Source organism: Toxotes jaculatrix, chromosome 7, assembly GCF_017976425.1.
Source record: "Toxotes jaculatrix isolate fToxJac2 chromosome 7, fToxJac2.pri, whole genome shotgun sequence".
In the NCBI taxonomy this organism is placed as follows: Eukaryota; Metazoa; Chordata; class Actinopteri; family Toxotidae; genus Toxotes; species Toxotes jaculatrix.
Window position 1 is genome coordinate 23,905,119 of NC_054400.1, and position 15,515 is coordinate 23,920,633.

Sequence of the window (15,515 nt, forward strand, 5' to 3'; positions counted from 1 at the left end):
TGTTGTAAAACATCACTGCATGTTGTCCGCATGCACAGGGCTACGCTGTTACACTGTTCTGTCAGAATTCATTGTTCTAGCTGTTTATTGAGGCAACACTGCACCTGTACACTGAAATGGAAGTTAGTTTATGAAACTGCAGTAAACCCAGTATTTTTGTGCTAAAGCTGATGGGATAGATAGTTGACTGAATGAATGAACATTTGATGGCATGTATCACTTTACTGAGTGATATGATGCTTTGAGTAGAATAAATCAAATAAAGGTGCTGTTTACTGGGCTTTCTGGTATCTATAAAGAAGGGTGGGGAGGCTGAGACACACACACATCACATAATGATAGAAATCAGACATTTCTGGCTACCTGTCATTTCCTGCTGAGTCACTGGCAGCCTCCCTCCTCAACAGGCCCTTTTGTTACCACACACAGTCAAAGTGGCTAGGTGGCCATGGTAGAGCACTACAGTCCCCCTCCCTCTCTCCCTCCCATCTCTCTATCTCTCTCCCCTTCACACACATACACACATCTCAGAGCTTTTCTGCTCAAGAGTTGTTGTTTTTCATTCATCATTCTCATCTTTAATGATAACTTGCTCAGTTTACCTTCCATTCTGTCTGTACAGATGTGTGTTCAATGGCATATTCTTGATGAGCTGAAATGTAATCCTGTGGTCCTCAGTTTTATGTGAAGATGAAACGTGAGACCTCACGTGTATGTGTGTGTATATTCATGCCCTGTTTGCTTTATATCCTGCAAACTGGTTCAGTGACCTTGGGAGCTGACCAACACACCACAGTCTTCTGTTCACCATCATATTCACCATGTCACATTTCAGCCATGTGCACAGTTCAAAAGGCAATAATCTCAGTATGAAAAATTTCTAACAAAAAAGTGTTATTTTAATAACAGTGAGGCTGAGTTTCTTGTTTACACGTGTTCAGAATCACTTCAGGTCTGCTGGACATGCGAAATACCTCTGGTGGTTTAGCGCCCCCTACTGGTTAACATGTATACGTAAAAATCAAAATATTCCTGATGCTATCTATCTATCTATCTTTTCTGAATGTAGATGAAATAAATGTCACTGTCTCGAATAAAAGAAGAATCTAGAGATTGGGTCACATTAAAGTGACTCCTCATATATAGTGAGAAGTGTGAAATCCAGAAACAAGCTGACCTGCACTAATAAGCAATTGTAAACGCACTGTTACACGTGAAGTAATATTTTAAAATCTTTATTTCTTCATACTGGTATGAAGAAAACTGTTTTATTTGCAGTGGAAAAAATATGATCCACTTTTCCACTTTTACAATGCATTATATTGTTTAACTTAGATGCTTCTTCAGTCCCATTGTAAAAGCAGCAGCATCAGAAATGGACCAAGATGATTTAAGATGACTTGGCTGTGGGTCTGATGTATATTTTCACTGTTTGGGCTGTTTTTCAGACAGACGGTGCACAGGAGGCGCCTTGTGTGGTGTGATGGTGGTGAGGCTGCAGTCCTCTGGGTGGGGGTTCTCTCCTGTGCGGGGGCGTGGTCCCTCTCCTGCCTGGATCAGGACCAAGGCCAGCGACAGCTCTGCGCAGCACTTTAACGTCACAGGGGCCAGACATGATTTTTTTTTTCTAACCAGCAGAGACCGAACAGTGCTGCTGATCACTCTCCCTCTGTCTCAGGAGAGGATATGCAAACACATTTTACCAGTTAACTCATCAAAGGAACAACTTCCATCTACCTCTGGGTGTTTGTAGAATCAAGTTTAGACACATCTTTAGGCAACTATGTATCTACATTATACACTTGTAAGTTTCATTAATATGTAGTAAAGGCATAAATACAAGAAGCTGAGTAATACTCTGTGATAAAGATGTCAGACTTTAAGCCATGCAGAAGCATATCTGAACATAATTCATTTCATATGTGTGGTATCCATTATGATGACAACCGACAGGACGTCACATTTTGCCACCCCACAATAAACCACTGCAGGACTGAGATGGGACCGTGACGATGTCTGAGCGCAAGAATCAGGCCACCATAATGAGTCTCATCCCGTATTCAGATATTGCGGAGGTCGGAGGGATGAGGGCGGCTGGGTGCAGACTGCAGCACCATAACACACTCTAGCGCACAGCTCCACACATCGATCCCCTTTGCCGTTCTGCTGGGACAGCAAAGAAAAACTGCAATGACAGTGGACAGTATGGACTAAGGTAACATGAGACAGTCCAGTGGGATAATACATGCACTGGGACAATGAGATTACACGTGTGATTTCGTTATGATGTGATTTTATTTGCGCGTCCTTTAGTCAGAGCATTAATGGAAACCGTGACTTAATAACTTAATGAAAAGTTTAAAAGCTTTCATGTGGAACAGGCTACAATAAAGTCCCCCAAAACAAAACGTGATCTCCATAAAGAGTTGTTGTGTTGATGCCTGAGCTTCAAGGCAGAAAAGAGGAGCTGCATGAGTGAATTCGTGTCTCCCCAGAGGGTGGAGGCTTTCTGCAAAAGCTTGCAGGTTTCCCCTCATCTTGTGTTGTCTCTGCGTCAAATGATGCGCCGGCGCCTTCACTATAAAAGCACCTGTCCTGGCCAGACATCACTCGCATCTCACTTTCTCTCTCTCACACACACTCACCCTCACGCACTCCTGAACTCCACACACACTGTCTCTCTCCCGTGCAGAGCTGTGGGACCGGACACCACCAAGGTAAAGGAAACATGAGTTACTCCAGCGAAATTTACAGCAGCAGCTCCTATCGGAAGATTTTCGGAGATGCCCCCCGGTCCGGCCGTGTGGGTCTCGCCAGCAGCAGCAGCCCGTCCCGCCTGCACTCTGCGGGATACCGCAGCAGCCATCGCACCTATGGTTCCCCCTCCGTGATGTCCTCCACCACCTACCGCAGGACAGCGGCGCCCGGCCGCGTCTTCTCCTCCATGCCGGAGTCCGTGATGGACCTGACCCAGTCCACCGCGGTCACCAACGAGCTCAAGATCATCCGCACCAACGAGAAGGAGCAGCTGCAGGGCCTCAACGACCGCTTCGTGTCCTTCATTGAGAAAGTGCACAACCTGGAGCAGCAGAATAAAGTCCTGGAGGCAGAGGTCACGCTGCTGAGGCAGCGCAACAGCGAGCCATCGCGCCTGCACGAGCTGTACGAGCAGGAGATCCGCGAGCTGCGGGCCCGCGTGGAGGAGCTGACGCACGAGAAGAGCCAGATGCACCTCGACTGCGTGCAGATGAACGATACGCTGGAGCGCGTGAGGGAGAAGCTGGAGGAGGAGACCAGGCTGCGCGAGGAAGCGGAGAACACCCTGAAGGGCTACCGGAAGGACGTGGACGACGCCACCCTGGCGCGCCTGGAGCTGGAGAAGAAAGTTGAGTCGCTGCTGGACGAGATCGCCTTCCTCAGGAAAGTTCATGAGGAGGAGCTGCAGGAGCTGCAGGCGTCACTGCAGGCCACACAGGTACGCATCCCCCGGGTTCTGATGGCCTGTAGGTCCGTGGTCTAACAGGTGGTAGAACTACTTGGTTCCACTTGTCAGAATTATTATCAACCGCTAGTTTTCAGTGTCACACTGATTCAAACATTCATGTTCTTGCTGGTCTTTATATCCATATGTGTTGTATCGAATAATATAGCTACAGGGTCTGAGGCTTGTGGCAGTATTAAACTTTGTATGTTATTCTGTGTCTCCTAATGGCTTCAGTCGAATATAACATTCCTGTAAAACTGCAAATGCTAGTATAGAATCACCAGATAAAATGACAGGTCCACTGTTTATACAGGAATTTAGGAAGCTGCTACAGCAGTGTGTTAGAAGTTAAAAGTAAAACAGCAGTCCTGAGCCTGCGTCCTCTTCAAACTGAACACTGCGCACTGGATAATTGATGGCACTGCAGTTCCGTTTCAGCACCACGCGCTGTCCCTCCCCCCTCCTCCTCCTCCTCCTCTTTCAGAAATCGGGGGTCTCGAGCGTCCCCGCAGCGTCCCTCGCGCTCCGTCACGCCCCCGTGCAAACTTTAAGATGGAGTTTGTCTCGATCATTACACGCTTAAGCTAAACGAGTGGGTCCTTTTTCTCCATTAGGTACCATACTGCTCTGCGGTTTTGCACGAAGTATGTCATAAAACTGTTTTCTCTGTGGGAGTATTATGTGAGTATCATGTTACAGGTGCCTCTTCAAATAAAAATACCCTTCGTGCAACAAGGTCATTGTAAAGGTAGGGTAAGCTACTGTATGCCCCGCCATTACCTGGCTAATATTGTGGTAATGATGGTGATGCTTTCATTGAAGGAGGTGAGGAGAGGGCGCAGAGCGGGGAGGAAAAAATGCGGAGAAGTAGCGCATAATCCAAGGGTGTGGTCGCCCCAAGGGGGGCAGCAGGCTCAAGTGTTTCAGCAGCGGTGGAAATACTGTCAAAATCTGACCAAAAAAAAGTTCAGGTATTTCTCGCCCTGAGTGTACATGGAGATGTTTTCATTAACAAAAGCAATCATCGTCAATAAAGGTTCAAACTCAGAAGCTCCTGGAGTTAGACTTTATATGGAGCTGTTATTTCTGTTACACCATCATATTGCAGATGGAGCAAACAAAAAAGAAGAACAAGTAAGACTTTGAGGCAATAAAAAAAAAGCAGCAGGCAGCTTTTACTGCAACTTCGAGCAGAAATCAATTCATTGAATGTGCAGTAGTAAGTCATCCGTTTGAGTGATGGTTGCTGGGCAGATTCCTCCAGGGTTTCTCCTCTTCCCTGCAGGGAGCATTAGAGCCATGTAAGCTATTGACAGCGCAGCTTTCTCCTGCACAGAGAAGCATGAGTCAGCAGTCGATTAATCAGTCCTGTGACAGTCCACTTCACTGGACTGCAACTCATCTCCTCAACACACTGCTCACCTTTTACATATGCATATGCCACCAGACGTTCTACATGGAAAAAACAGAGTGCACTCAACAGAGCTGTGAACAACAGAAAAAACACCACTCACGCGTGGGCAGCAGTTAATTTATGAGTTTAGTTGACTCTGTGCATGAAGAGGGAATTCCAGTTTACTGTTGTTAAAAGGCTGGTTAGTCCATTAGCTAGGCCAGCGTGGCTTTTCAGCAAGACTTTTCAGCTCATCCACAGAAAACCAGTGACTTACAGTGGCCTCTATTCTATTTATCCTGGTAAATCCATCTGTCCAGTACAACCACAACAAAGAAGCAGGTGCTTATTCAGGATATCGCTCAATGGCTCCATGTTTTCCCACCTGAACCAATAATTGGTCAGGTGACATTTTGGTCACCAGATAGTCCACTTTTCTGACCAATCCTACACACTGTTTGACCATCTTAAGACATGACTGTAATTAGACTGTTGAATGATTAAAAATGTCTTTTCATCCGCATAAAAAAAGTTAAATAAGTCAAACAGAATACAACAACGAAAAACACATAGATCTTTATATTTTATTATAAAAATGTCCCTCTTTCTTCCTCTCATGTCCAGGTGTCAGTGGAGATGGACATGAGTAAACCAGACCTGGCTGCTGCCCTGAAGGACATCCGGGCTCAATACGAGAGCCTGTCAGCCAGGAACCAGGCCCAGGCAGAGGAGTGGTACCGCTCCAAGTTTGCCAGCGTGACCGAGGCAGCTGCCCGCAACCAGGACGCCATCAAGCACTCGAAGGAGGAGCTGAGTGAGTACCGCAGGCAGGTGCAGGCCCGCACCCTGGAGATCGAGGCCCTCAGGGGTCACAACGAGGCCCTGGAGAGGCAGATTGCAGAGATGGAGGATCGCCATAATAATGAAATTGGAGAGATGCAGGTATGTAAATGGGGTAGTAAGATTTTTTTTTGTTTGTGTTTTAGTTTTTTACATTTTATTTACTTACTGCAAGGGAGAACTGTTATAGACAGCAGCATAAAAAAATCAGGCAACAGATAAAACAATACTAAAACCAGTTAATAACAGAAGCCGTTCAGTATGTCTCATAAGGACAAAATAAGGCTAATAGCAGGGACTGTTAGAAAGGAGATCATTTACCATAGAAACTGCCAAAGTCTTGAAGTCTGGCAGAGTTATTACACTCATAACTTGAACTCTCAAGGACATGCTGCACAGCCTGGAATACTAATTATATCTTTTATAAATCCATCCATTATCCATACCGCTTATCCTCTTAAGGGTCACAGGGAGGGTGCTGGAGCCAATCCCAGCCGACACTGGGCGAGAGGCGGGTTACACCCTGAACAGGCTGCAGACAGACATTCATGTTCACATTCACCCTTTCATAAATCACTTCCATATTAAAAATGAATGCAATCCCTGCTCAGTGTGACAGCACAGAAATTAAAATCTTTTCTTAGATGTTTATCAGCACGTTTTCTGTCCATCTCTGTTCACAACCGCCTGTCATCAGTCATGACGTGATTTTGTGTGTGTCCCTGTGTGTGTAGGACACCATTCAGCAGCTGGAGGCTGCTCTGCGCAGCACCAAAGGAGAAATGTCCCGTCACCTGCGTGAGTACCAGGACCTGCTGAATGTCAAGATGGCGCTGGACATTGAGATCGCTGCCTACAGGTTGGAAACACTACAAACAATACAGCAGTAATAATCAGTGTGTGAGGCTGAACTAACCTGACTTTAAGTTTTAGTTTTTAAATTGTGCAGTGCATGGCCCCACCTGTTGCTTATTTTAAACATTTGAGTAAAGAAGAAGATGAATAATAATTTAATGAATGATGAATACAGAAAGAATAGTTTTGCATTTTGTTTTTCTCACCTTCACATTTTGAATTTCAGTGGATGCACTGGAAAAAAAATACAAAATTCCAGTCAAGCAATTGACTTTTTTTAATTGCTGAAAGTTTGAAGTTTTCAGTTGATATTTTCTTTATGCATGTCAGCATTACAATGAGCTTCACTTGTACTCCAACATTTGTTTCAGGCATTTTTAAATAAACTCTTACAGGGGGTACAGTGGCCTAGTTTTCAAGACACATGGGAAATGACAGCAATGTCCCCAGTTTGATTCTGGCCAGGGACCTTTGCTTCATGTCATAAACCCCCATGTCTCACCATATCTATGCTGTAAACTGTCCAATAAAGGCAAAATACAAAAAAAAAAAAAAAATCTTTAAAAAGAAGAAATCAAACATTTTTCCACTTGTGGTTTAAAATGTTTTACACAGAGGAATCAAGACATAATTCTCATTGTATCAAGACAAATGGAAGTAAGTGATACAATGTGAAATCTTACAATAGTCTAACTCAGCAACAGAGATGATCTACCACAACAGACAGCAGAGGTGCTGCCACTGATATCCCAGTGACATTAGATCCCTCAGGAGACATATACTCAGATAATAATAGTATCAAAACCAGACTAGAAGGTCGTCATCTGTTGTCCCCTGTCTCTCTGTCTGTCTCTCTCTCTCTCTGCCTATGTACAGGAAGCTGCTGGAAGGTGAGGAGTGCCGCCTCAGCTCTGTTGGTGGAGCCATGGTCCAGTCGGGCTACCCCGGCTTCTCCTATATGTCAGCCCGAGCCTACAGCCTCGGAGCCTACAGGAAGTCTGGTGCCAAGTCTGAGGAGGAGGAAGAGGAGGCAGAAGAGGAGGAGAAGGAGGAGGAGGAGGGAGAGGAGGAGGCCGAGGAGGGAGAAGAGGGAGAAGAGGGAGAGGAAGGAGAGGAGGGAGAGGAGGGAGATGACCAGGAGGAGGGTGAGGAGGAGGAAGAGGAGGAGGAGGAGGAGAAGCCAAAGGAGAAAGAGGAGAAGGAGAAGAAGAAGGAGAGCCCCACTGGCAAGAACAGCAAGAGCTAAACTGCTTGTGTCTTCATCTTCATCATCATCAGTAACACATTCCACACCCCACCAATCACTTATATGGATCTGGTTACTGTTCACATCATCTCTGTCACACAAACAAGCACACACCAACACCCAGACCCACACCCACACACACCCACACACACACACACACACACAAACAAACACACAGACAAGTCTGCACACTCCAGATGCCTCACAACTTCTGTGTTTTTCTGTCTCTGTTTGCTCTGTAACTCAGAAGTGATTAGTTCAGACCTTATTAGACAGAGAAGGAGCTTTAGAGGGAAACAGATGTGCTACAACAGCAGAGGGGTTTAAATCATTCACATACTCTGCAGAGGTCGTCACAATTATCCGTCACATAAGCGCAGAGAGACGTGCAGAAAGCGAGCATGATGCCACACAGTTCCATAAGCTTGAAACGGGGAAGGATTTTTCCTCATATGAGCAACAGTAAATGTGCCATTAACGATCAATATTCACAGTAAGAGCAATCAATACCTTGAAAGTAACAATATTATCAGCACACAGACTAAGATAAATGCACAGATCTTGGCGCATGAGAGACAGCTAGTCCAACTTTTACGGTGCTATTTGATTTTTACATATAAAAGTTGGGGAGTACTGTAAGTAAAGATTTTATCACAGAACAAAGCTCTACCAGCTCATTCCTGAATGTCCACTTGTCACACAGGGAAGTGTAAAGGAATAAAAAAGCTTCTATTTGACCTGTAAGTCAAACCCCACATTTCACACAGCAGGTGAGTGCTTTTCACTCCCCTCTTTCTTCCACTCCTTTCCATTACTCTCCACCAAGTTCTACATCTCATCCCACCACGACAAAATGAAATGTACCACTACCCATTCAGGCCCTCTTTCCATTCTCTTTTATTCACTGCAGCGTCACAGCACGGCAATAATGGCAACTCGGAGCTCAGAAAAACTGTATATAAAAGGGAGGGTGGGTGGTATTTTAAGTTGCTGGGAAGGAGGAGTGCTGCAGCTTCTTCACGAGGAAGTGCATCTTTGGGAATCAAAGTATAGTTTAAATTGCTGCTATATATATATATATATAGTTTTTTGGGAATATGAATTATCCCCCCTTTGATTGATTCATTTGTCAAGAAATTTGTTAACCACCTCACCCGTAAGAGCTTAATATCTATATTTAAATCCACTTCCTTACTTTGTTTCCCCCTTTATTTTTATAGAAAACCAAGCATTCTTCTTTCTCCTCACACAAAAACGTGGTGGTGCTTTTGTTTAATGTAGCTGGAAACAGGAAACAAGGTGAAGGTGAGCGTGGCTGTCCATGTCAGGCAGCTGATGGTGACACTGACAGCCCTCAGCTCAGACTGCAAGTGGCAGGTGGGGCAGATGCTGCTGGGGTCGTGGTTATATGGTACAGAGTCGCATATAAGGGCTATTTTCACCATAACTCTTTCTATCACTTTGCCCTGAACTGTGTGCATCGCTGTTGTTCCTCATCCCCCACCCCCCTTTTTTTGTTTTTTCTTTCTGACAAATGAATCAACCAACAGGCATGAATGCATGGCCTGACTCATGGAGCTTGAATATCTTAAAGGATGGGATAGATTTTTGCTTGTTGTGTGTTCAATTAAAAAACTTGCCTTAACCATGAATGAAAGATAAAATAAAAACATGTTTTCACCTGCATCTCACTTGTTTCTGGGGAGGCTGAGGAGTGCTGACACTTTCCAGAGCGTTCTGCTATACAACTGTGACTGTATGTGCTGCTATCTCATGCAGTGATATTCCTCTCAAAGCCAAATAAAAACATTTATTAACCAAACGTTCACTAGATCTCTGTGTCTTCAGTGTCACGAAATAGGACTGAAATTTGTAAATGAGTATTAAAATGAACAGTTCAGCTGTTTTCAATGTTTGCACTTCCCACATCATATGCCCATCACCTCTTTAACTGTTCAACTCAGCTCACAGCTCAGAAGCTTCTGTCTGGTCCACTTCACTCATCTAATTTCAGTGTCTGCATTTTAACTGACATGTCAGTTGCTTCCAGTGTTCACACTTCAAATGACAAATGAACTACTTTCATTGTTTACACCTCAGTTAACACTCATGTGCACACCCTTTCTGAGCACACACTTCTTTAAGTGCTTCGGCTGTTTTGCATTGTGAGTTGTTGTGAGATGATACACCGGTGATGCACTTCAGTGCATCAGGATACAATCAGACTTCTGCCTGATTGTCCAATCTATGTGCATCAACCTGACATCAACAAGCAGAAACTTTGGGCAATTTCATTCTTTTCTCAAAATGGCACATCCCAGCTACTGTACCTTGAAAACATCTTCTATTTGCACTGTTCATCCAGTGTGTAAGAGCGACACACATCAAACAGGGGGCTAGAGCCTGCTCCCACTGCAGGGAGTGGGGCTTTAAATGCTGCTTGGAGAGGCGCCTGATGGCACCCTGGAGGGGCTCCACTGGGTGCAGGGCTGAGGCACTACAAGCAGTGATTGTTAGGAGCAGACAGTCTCTCCCTCATTCCTTATATTTCCCCTCCCTAGTGTTTCTTGTTGTCCCCTGTTTGTCTGTTTTCCTGTCTGTGTGTTTGTGTGGGTGTCTAGACCTGGGTGTGGTCGACCTACTTTTGGATTCCTGCCAGTACTCCTGGTCACCTGTGTCTGATCATCTCATCAACCACACCCTCAGCAAGCAGCACAAGAACACAGGTCCTCCATTCCTCTCTTTGCCCCGATCAGCAGTTCACTCATGAGGTAACAGCTGTGAATACTCTTGGTGCCTCCCGTCTATGTGCCTGCCTGCTCCAACATCAGTGACATTACCATCTTTTACCATAAATCGCCTTGTTTTAAATGCTAACTCTGTCTTAGAGTCTGTGTCCTACATTTGGGTCCAAATAACTAACTGTGGTAAACATAACAGTGATGGCACAGTCAGACCATGTTTTGTTTCCTGTTCATTTCTATGTGAAACAGGGAAAGACAGATTAGACACAGTCAGATTAGACTTGAACATTTGGAATCACAAGGCTCTTCAATGTCCAGCCAGTTTGAGAGAGAGTGAGACTGACTTCTCATTCAGGGAATATTGTTTTTCTCAGGATCAGAAGGGATGCTGCAGGGCTACAGTGAGTGTGAGGCCAGTGACAGAGGTTCAACAGTAAAGTGCTTTATGCAGTGCTACCGTTAGCCTGTTAGCCATGCTTTTGAGTAAATGTTGATGGATCTAGTTCTGACTGTAGACTGAAGACAGGACTGCTACTGGAGGTGGGGCCTTATGCTGCCACAGCGGGTGCAGCCAAGGTAATGATGGTGGTACTGGAACCTGTCACTGCAGGGGGTGGGGCTTAAAACGCTGCTGGGGTTGACTCTAATGTAACCCAATGGGCAGAGTTGGACAGCCATTGAGGGCAGGCCTATCATTTTGGGGAGGAGCAGGCAATGCTGCTGAGGCTCAGGCACAGGGATGGTTCCAGAAAAGCAGTTAGGGTGGGGCCACTGCGCTGATTTCATTATTTACATTTGTTTTTTTCCTACTGTGGCAAGGCTTCTGTGAAAAAGGCCCACTGATGTATCAGTCTCCACAAATGCAGGTCTGGAACAGTGGAAGATATGTGCCTTGCTAAAAGGTGCCTTGACAGCATTTGTTATTGGAGGAGGTGTTTACTTCTTTACTTTAATCCCAGCAAAATGGATACAAACTATGTTCCTCCAGTCAGGAGCCCGCCTGCCTCTTTAGCCTTCAGCCTGCAGTCGATACCTCGTCATTAATGGGCGGAGCTGCATAATGTCTGCTGGGTGTTACAATTGGCTCATCTCAGCTTCTGCCTGCACCCAGAGGTGAAAGATGGGCTCGGGTAAGATGGATGGCAGTTGCCAACGTTGGCCCGCCAGCACAGCTGTCACCAGCAAGAACTTCATCACAGCCCGAGACTGTTTCCTTGGTCACAGACTGTAGTCCTGTGTGTGTGTGTGTGTGTGTGTGTGTGTGTGTGTGTGTGTGTGTGTGTGTGTGTGTGTGTGTGTGTGTGTGTGTGTGTGTGTGTGTGTGTGTGTGTGGAGGGGAGGGAGAATCAGCACAGTGGCAAAAACATTATCAGCAGTAACAGACGATCGATAAAAGTGTCAGAGAAGCAGGAGGAAAGTAGAAGGGACAAATGGTTTTGACTAAAATAGTAGATGAGAAGGAGCACACTTGAGTTTCAGGAAAAGTAAATGCAACATGATACAGCAAAGGACAAAAGCTGCAAAATCTTCTCTGGATGTGCTTGGGACAATCAATAAGAAGTTAGATACTACAATACTGCAGCGGAGATAAAGATACATGGATTTGCACCAGCTGCACATTTGCATCCTCTAGTATATTTCTTATCCTGCACAGACCAACCAGCCGCTCTGTATCTGCAGAGAGGGACTATTTCTATTTTTCTAAATGTCATAACCACATAATTGATGACCTGTGTAAGAGCCAGGGGAACACTAAACCATAGTTCAGATATTTATCATTAAATTTCTTAAAACTAAATTAAATGATACGTTTTTCAAATTAAAGGTTGTGGTACTTTGTGAAGCTCCAGCAAGCAGCTCTGTAGCTTACATCACCATGAAGACTACAAACAACAGTTACTCCGGCTCTGTCCTAAGGTGACAAAATCCAGTTATGGTTTAAGCATAGAGGGATTGGTTATAGTGATAATGGGCCTGGACTCTTGTCATCACTGAGAGGTTGTCAGGGTTAGGGTTAGCGGGCCAAGAAATAATCTAACTTATAACAACCTGTAAAACCATAACATGCAGTTTTACACTTTGTTTTTGTGCTGATTAGACAAACAAGATAAAATGTCTTACTTGGTGAAATTTAGAGGTGCAGATTTTGTTTCTCCTGGACACCTCCCAGTTCTCAACAAGACAGCGAACAAGCTTATTTCCTTTAGATGATACATCATTCAGATTAAAGACAGTGGTGTACACAGCTTTGCCCATAATGGAAAATCAATATAGTTGAAGAGTAACTTAACACTGCCTGAAAATCTTGTTTTTGCTGACCTGCACTGCTTTAATGTCTATGCTTGCTGTAGTGATGTGCAGGTGTACTCCAGGAGATCACTGCTGGGTGTGGTTGCAGGTGCTACAGAGCACACAGAGGAGATGGTGGTTTGAAACCTTAAACCACACAGGGCAGCAAAACAGTTATTCTGAGTCTGGTGTTAAGTTATTCTTTCACTTTTCTTTTAAAAACACAGTGTAATTCCAAGTCCCTGCTGCGATTCAGGTCCTCCTGTCTCTGCATGCAGGACTCAGTGTGACTGATGCTCTGTGACACAGGGAGATTTATGACTCGGCATGGCCCTCTGTGGTGGGGTGTCAGACAGGGAGCGTGTCAGAGGGCAGATTTATTGAAAATTCAAGAGTCCAATCAATCCCACAGCTCTGCAGGCCTGTGGCCCGCCGCTGCCTGGACTGTGGAATCGTCCTTGATTTGGCCGGTGCTGTTGCTGTGTGCGTGCTGAGCTCTGCTGTCAGCAGATTCTGTTGTTGTGGAGGTGCATACATAATTGAACCACTCTCCTCCTCCACTGCCCTCCCAAGACCCTTTGAGATAAAGCAATAAATACTCAACCTCAGCATTTAACAACCACCCTTCCCTGTTCTTGATGCTGGGAGTCCACTGGCATATAATTACATTTCCACTTTTAAGTGAGTTAAACACAGAGATACTGGCAAACACACTCATCAGTGACCTTGCCATTGCAAGTGCTGACGTCCTGAGTGGACACATGGCTGGTGCGGTGGTTCTGAAGGTTTCTAGGACTTTCATAAGTGAAATACAATATATAATGTAATATAATGATAATTATATGATAATAGCTTTTAGCATGCACAAATAAGAAATTAAGTTTGTGGTAAAAGTTTAGCATTTGACATAAGAGAACAGTTGACAAAGTTGCTCTCTGTGAGCTCTGTATTACTCTCCAGCTCATTTTCAGTTCAAGGATCACACCTTTCATTCATTGTTTCTCTGTCTTGTCCTCCCCCCCCCTCTGTCTCCCCTTGTGCTTCTTTCTTTTTCTCTGTGTCTTTCTCTCTCCCCCCTCTCTCTCTCCCTGTTAAGTCCATTGCTATATATAGACTTCTGCATTGCAGATGTCCCAGAGCCCTGCAGTTCTGGAGGAACTACTGAAGAGTCCCAGTCAAAATTTTGGCTGCCTGACACAAACACAGAGCATAGGCGAACAGAAACAGCAGACACACTGTGCACCACAGGGTGGGATGGTTACAGCATGGCAGGACTGTTCGCTGTAGCACGGTACATGTGCAGTATGCTGTGCAGAATGGTTGAGCAACGTCCGCGGCATCACACTGCGGCAAGGATGAAGTGCCCCCCACAGAACAGTCAAAACCACTGCAGTCATAATCTTTGGGTGGGTGGGTATGTGAGTGAGTGGTAGGGTATTCTTGCTGTCACGCTAATTTCTCTCAGCTGTTTCCCTTCTGTTCTAATGTTCTTGTGTTAAAAGAACTGCTGGGTTATGACTCAACTTTTTAGAAGCTTTAAATGTTTAAAATCGTCAAAGATGGATAGTGAATAATCACAGCTTCAAAAACAACTCTAATAACAGTGTATGTTTGTTCCAAAACACATTTGTTCCTTGTGCAAGTCATGAAAAATTATTGTAATGAATTATTTGGATGTCAGTTTTGGGACCAATGTCCAAATAATTCTTAAATATATTATAATTAAAGCTACACAAATGATAACCTCACCAAATAAGTGACAGCAAAACAGACAAAAATTCTTCCTTTTTTTTCTAAAACAATATCAGGACAAGAAAAATGGAGGTTAAATGAGTCTATTAAGTGAGACATAAATGGAACTGACAAATAATTTTCATAATTTCACGTCTTGTAGTGATGGCAGAGTGTGATTGTTAACTTGCCGCTAAAGCTAGAAGATTTAATGAAAGAAAAAACTGAAATTTCAGTCTGTTTACTGGATAAAAAAAAATGTTTTTCTGTGCTTGGTTTTTAAGGGGAGTTTAAATCACCATTCACCAACAACTCAGTTCAAAGTGCTTTATACAAGACAAAAATTCATAAACACAAGAACATATAAAAAGACATAAACAGGATTTAGGATTTAAATTAAAATAGAAGATAGAAATAAGCCAGGCATGCCTCAAGGCACGAAGTAAGGGAATAGAAGTAGAGTATATTGACAGCTTTAGTTACTCTGGTGAGTTTGAATGTTTTGAAAGTCACACGCACAGGTTCGTTTCATCTTTTCTCCCTGATATCACAAAGACCTGGTGAGTCATGACTCACTTTGCACCAGTTGTGTTCACTTCAGGTAGCTGTGGCAACGTATTTTGGAAAAATATAGCAAAAATCAAAGAAAGTCATGCAAATCAGTACAGAGGAGGAACATTCTTTTTTTTTTTTAAAGAGTAAGCTGTCATATTTTGTAGATTGTCATCCGGGTGATGTATGAAAATGTAAACTGCATCACTGTGATGATCCTAAACAACCCTGTTGTGTTTCATAGCTGTGTTAATACCATTCATCACTGACTGGAGAACACCTTGCAGCATGGTGTCAGATCCTATTGAACTGTTGCATTTGGGCCGCAATACTTGCCTCCTTTTCACTTCTGCTGCAACAGCGGTAGGTCATTAAGTATTT

The 15,515-nt window shown here is 44.2% G+C and overlaps 1 protein-coding gene across 1 annotated transcript; it reads left to right on the forward strand.

Moving 5' to 3' along the window:
* The first annotated feature begins 2,640 nt into the window (after nt 1-2,640).
* zgc:65851 (uncharacterized protein LOC321113 homolog) lies at nt 2,641-7,818 on the forward strand. The gene is made up of 4 exons (XM_041042146.1): nt 2,641-3,475; nt 5,502-5,819; nt 6,452-6,576; nt 7,449-7,818. Exons 1-4 carry the CDS (start codon nt 2,729-2,731, stop codon nt 7,816-7,818), a joined length of 1,560 nt encoding a protein of 519 aa, XP_040898080.1. The 5' UTR covers nt 2,641-2,728.
* Nucleotides 7,819-15,515: the final 7,697 nt, after the last annotated feature.

Coding starts and splice junctions, on each gene's coding strand:
- zgc:65851 (XM_041042146.1), top strand. CDS start 2,729: ATGAGTTACTCCAGCGAAATTTACAGCAGCAGCTCCTATCGGAAGATT. Junction 3,476..5,501: donor CGTCACTGCAGGCCACACAG/GTACGCATCCCC, acceptor TCTCATGTCCAG/GTGTCAGTGGAGATGGACAT. Junction 6,577..7,448: donor ATTGAGATCGCTGCCTACAG/GTTGGAAACACT, acceptor GCCTATGTACAG/GAAGCTGCTGGAAGGTGAGG.